This window comes from Alosa alosa, chromosome 11 (genome assembly GCF_017589495.1).
Source record: "Alosa alosa isolate M-15738 ecotype Scorff River chromosome 11, AALO_Geno_1.1, whole genome shotgun sequence".
NCBI classification, from domain to species: Eukaryota; Metazoa; Chordata; class Actinopteri; order Clupeiformes; family Clupeidae; genus Alosa; species Alosa alosa.
This window is the reverse complement of record NC_063199.1, coordinates 7,336,938-7,341,540: the sequence shown is the minus strand read 5'-3', so window position 1 is coordinate 7,341,540 and position 4,603 is coordinate 7,336,938. Positions and strand designations below refer to the sequence as shown.

The 4,603-nt window shown below is 41.8% G+C and overlaps 1 protein-coding gene across 1 annotated transcript; it reads left to right on the top strand.

Moving 5' to 3' along the window:
- Positions 1 to 1,499: 1,499 nt before the first annotated feature.
- On the top strand, positions 1,500 to 4,023 carry foxb1a (forkhead box B1a). Its single transcript, XM_048257408.1, has one exon. It carries the CDS (start codon positions 2,035 to 2,037, stop codon positions 2,974 to 2,976), a length of 942 nt encoding a protein of 313 aa, XP_048113365.1. The 5' UTR covers positions 1,500 to 2,034; the 3' UTR covers positions 2,977 to 4,023.
- The last annotated feature ends 580 nt before the right edge of the window (positions 4,024 to 4,603 follow it).

The window sequence follows — 4,603 nt, the reverse complement described above, 5'->3', positions numbered from 1 at the left end:
CACGTATTGTCGAATCTATTCTTAATCCGTCAGAGTGGTGAGGGGTGCATTGTGGATTTATGGAAGAAAATTAGCATAAATTATGAGCAAATCCCCAAGCGTGTGTGTGGTCCCTCGTATTGCGAACCCACCAAGCGGAAAGGTGGCCCTTGGTGAGCCTTGAAAAAAAAACTTGAATGGCCATTGCTCAAAATAGGCTTCCATTTGGTTTTCACATTCATATAATTGACTTATGGATATTTTATACAGTTTTCACAACGCCACCCCAAAGGCTTTATTTGCATTTCTGAAGTACTTTTCAATTTACTTTACATAAACACAAAAGACTGGCTGGCCTTATGAAGTTTCATTTTAAGACGGCTTTTTGTTTGCTTTGTCACGATGTTTGCGAGTTTTCTTTCACGGACATTATTTCACCCGACTGCAGTGCAACACAATTTCAAGCTTCGAAATAGGCATTTATTCAACAATTTCAAAATTGTGCAGTCAACATAATTTATGCAATTATTTATTCTGGCTTCCCCAAAGTCAAACAGTTCAATAAAGTGCTACAACGAGCACTTCTAATTGCAGGTAATTTTATAACATTATTACTGGCAATGTTTTAAGGCAGAACATTCTTTACTGTGGGTGGTAGCCTACGTCCACCAAGTCCCAGAATAGCTTGTCATCTGTTATGTGAAGTGGGCTCTCAAGTGTTGTGGTTAATATCTTGAGATGTGACTCTGCATTCAATACCACATAATGTCTACCCTTAAAAGGTGTGATTTATTTTGGTCTTTGTTCTGTTTATTGGTTTATTTTACTCTCTTTAACCATTGCTGACAACATTTTGGCGGTCTGTTCATAGGAGACTTAAGAAGCCCATCATTTATAGACTACATTTATAGCAAGTAAGCTACTTTACGCGAGAACAGACATGCGCTTGTCTTACATTTAGGTCAAAATAGCTTATATTATTTACACATTGGCTGCATTATTTCCTCACATGCATTTCGTGGAATATGTTCTAAATACACAATCGGTAACACCTCGGTATTAGGAGAGATTATCCCGCCTTAATGTAACCAATTCACATCTTGCTCCCACGGACAACAAGGCGTAATCATAAGTCATAAGGAGCAAGGCAATGTCATGACAGCAAACAACAAAAAATAACCGTTACAATGCGTTGCAAACTGAAAGCTAGAGCGAGCCAATTTCCATGTCAAACATCCCATTGCTTGGTAGCTCCATTTGTACGTGTGAATTGTAGACTAAGCACCCTGCGAAGCTCACAGAAAGGTTAGCGCATACCTTCACACACTGTTACTGGGTGCCATCGCAGTTCAATTCCGGTTGCCGAGCCTTTTCACCCCTTTGCTCTGTCTTCAAATGGAAATGATTTCTATTGGCCCAAGGTGTCCATGTAAATAGGTGTAAATGAAACCAGATTATGCCTTTCTCCCAGCCCCCTCCTCCCAAGGCGATTGTCATGTGATAGCAAAGAAGTGGCACATTAATGAAGCGCCTCTACAGGGGTCTTTTCTGCTCATGTCACCACATAAAACTATCAGATGGTTTGAGGAAGGACATGGAGGCAGCTACTTAGCTCATCGCATCAAGGAAGGGAGAGGAGATCTGCTCTATTCAACTTGCAAGGGGAAGAGGAAGCTTACTGCCGCTTGCTTAAGTAAAGATTACGGATCGTCTGAGAAAGCAGACGCGTTTTATTAGGAAGGCGCAGCAGACCGACAGCACCCAAGTCTGGTGTCCCCTCCTGCAAACAACAACCCGACTAGCATTTCGAACTTTCATCGGTGAACACCTCGGACACCCGACATCGACGGTAAACTACAGAAAAGTTTTACTGCTTTAACATTTTTGTTGACGCATTTATCCGTTCATGGGACATATTTAGTGTTTTATATGTAGGCCTACTCCCGAACTTTTGGAAAAGCGAACAATAGCTTAAAGATTCCGAGCAGCAAAGATAATCTCCTGACCTGCACTACTGAACAATTTTTAAGCATTAGCAACTGAATATCTGAGAGAATGCCTCGACCAGGCAGAAACACATATAGCGACCAGAAACCTCCTTATTCCTACATCTCCCTGACCGCCATGGCAATCCAGAGCTGCCCGGAGAAGATGCTCCCACTAAGCGAGATTTACAAGTTCATCATGGACCGTTTTCCTTATTACCGAGAAAACACACAAAGGTGGCAGAACTCTTTACGGCACAATCTGTCTTTCAATGATTGTTTCATCAAGATCCCTCGCCGTCCAGATCAGCCTGGGAAAGGCAGTTTTTGGGCGCTGCATCCCGGGTGCGGAGACATGTTTGAAAACGGAAGTTTCTTGAGGAGGCGCAAGCGTTTTAAAATTATGATGAACACGGATTCTCTGGCTCCAAGTAAGCAATCCGATGCTGCGCATTATCTTCAGCAACAAGCCAAAATTCGACTTAGTGCACTCGCAGCCACAGGAACACACCTGCCGCAGATGTCCAGCTACAACTTGGGAGTGTCACAGCCGTCCACTTTCAAGCATCCGTTTGCCATAGAGAACATAATTGCCAGAGAGTACAAGGTACCAGGGGGGCTCGCCTTTTCTACCATGCAGTCAATGTCTGCTGGCTACCCCCTGCACAACCAGCTGACCACGGCCTGGCCCCATATGTACAACACCAATATGATCGACACGGCAGCTCCCATCTCCATGGCCAGCAGTGATTACAGTGCCTACGGAGTGCCCATCAAATCCCTTTGCCATGGGGGACAGACCTTACCAGCTATTCCTGTGCCAATAAAACCCACGCCGGCCGGAGTACCTGGGCTGTCGTCGCTGCCCCCGCATATTCCCGCGTTCCTGTCGAACTCTCCGCAGTCGTTAAGCCCAACATCTCCTCAAACAGCCACCAGCCAAAGCAGCCCTGCCACCCCAAGCGAGACACTGACAAATCCGTCAACACTGCAGTCTGTGGCGGTGCACTGACCTAGTTCAGGTGCCCTGGACTTGTCCACTCAAAGACTTTGACCTGCAGGACATCACAGTCTCCAAAGTTTCATGTTCACACTCCGAAGGCGAAAAAATAACGGCTACAATCAAGGCAAGATATTTCTGTGTTGCAGTAATGTTAATTTGTGTGTATGTATTTCAGACTTCTAAGTGTTACTTTGAATGGTAGTTGTCTTCTCACCTGGATGGAGTACAGATATATTGTGGTATTGTTTCATGTTATAAGTTATTTGTCAGCTTTTGACCTTCTGCATATCCAGATTTTGTTTGCCTACTGTAAGGAATGGCTGTTTACAAGTTGAAGCACTCAAACTATTCCGTCAGAACGGAGGCGTTCGCTGATACAAGTTGGATAGGTGTTTTAATGAACCGCATACGTAAGCGCTGGACAGTGTAATCAGTTTCACAGGTGACCTGACAAGCTCGTTTATAATTTGGAGATGGCCCCAAGTTCACAAATTAGTCGTTTTTGATATGCATAGCGGTCAGAGAAAATCAAAACAAAGTGCAAGGTATGCGGCATAAAAATCAAGACATTGCGACAATGATATTCAGTGCAACTTTTAAATAACTGAAATGCTTGTTGCAGATGGTACCAAATACCTAGCTGTTAGATTTGTTTTTATTAAATACAACTGAGAAGTATGTTAAGTTGTCAAACATGAAAAATATAAAATTACAAGGGTTCTCGTGGAGCGCGAGGTAAATATTGTGAATATCTGAAAATAACTGATATTGAATTGTGTAAAATGCACTTTTTAGTTAGATGTTTTAGAGTATCTCTATTTTGCAGGATATGTTTTGTGGAGCATTTAATTTAAAGCTGTGGTGACCATGTGTATTCAATGCCGTAAATTTGTACATTTTCTGTTACAATGTAAAGCATGCTCTCTCAGACGTTGTGTTGTTTTGCTGCAAGCATGCGTGCTTTTAAAAAGTGTGCAAAAAGTCTGCAAAAAGTCTGCATTAAATTATCAACTTGGTCATCAGAATATTTTTTCATTAAAATTATGTAAACCTCAAGTATATTCTCCGTGTATTTTGAAATTTAATTTCTCTGTTTGTTTTACAGATAACATAGCCTACTGTCTCTAACACGCACACACACACACACACACACACACACACACACACACACACACACACCTGAGCATCCATGTGTCATAGTCTATATTAATATATATTATATATATATTATTAGGCCTATTATTATTATTATTATTATGTCGTTATGATGTGGTGTAATAGCGAATAAATAGTTTAGTTTTAGATTTTAAAACTTACGTTGTTTATCCTACTTTTCCCACCACTTCAGTCTCCCGTTAAATCATAATAATGACATTCATTTGCGATATCATATTAATTCATGTTGATAACCTGGCTAGTATCAAATTAGTAAATCATCACCTTTGACTCAGGGTACCAATGCAGTGTTTTGAATACCACTATGCAAGACCACGGCCTCTAGAGGAACACCCAGATCGGCCGTGAGGAAATAGATGAATCAAGCTGTTGATTAGAATGCATGGAGTTACTGTGTCATAGCCACCGTGCAGACAAGAAGCCTCATTCATCAAGCACCATGCACTCGATGAAGACCAGC

Bases quoted from the DNA above. Each gene is read 5' to 3' on its own strand.
- foxb1a (XM_048257408.1), top strand. From the start codon at position 2,035: ATGCCTCGACCAGGCAGAAACACATATAGCGACCAGAAACCTCCTTAT.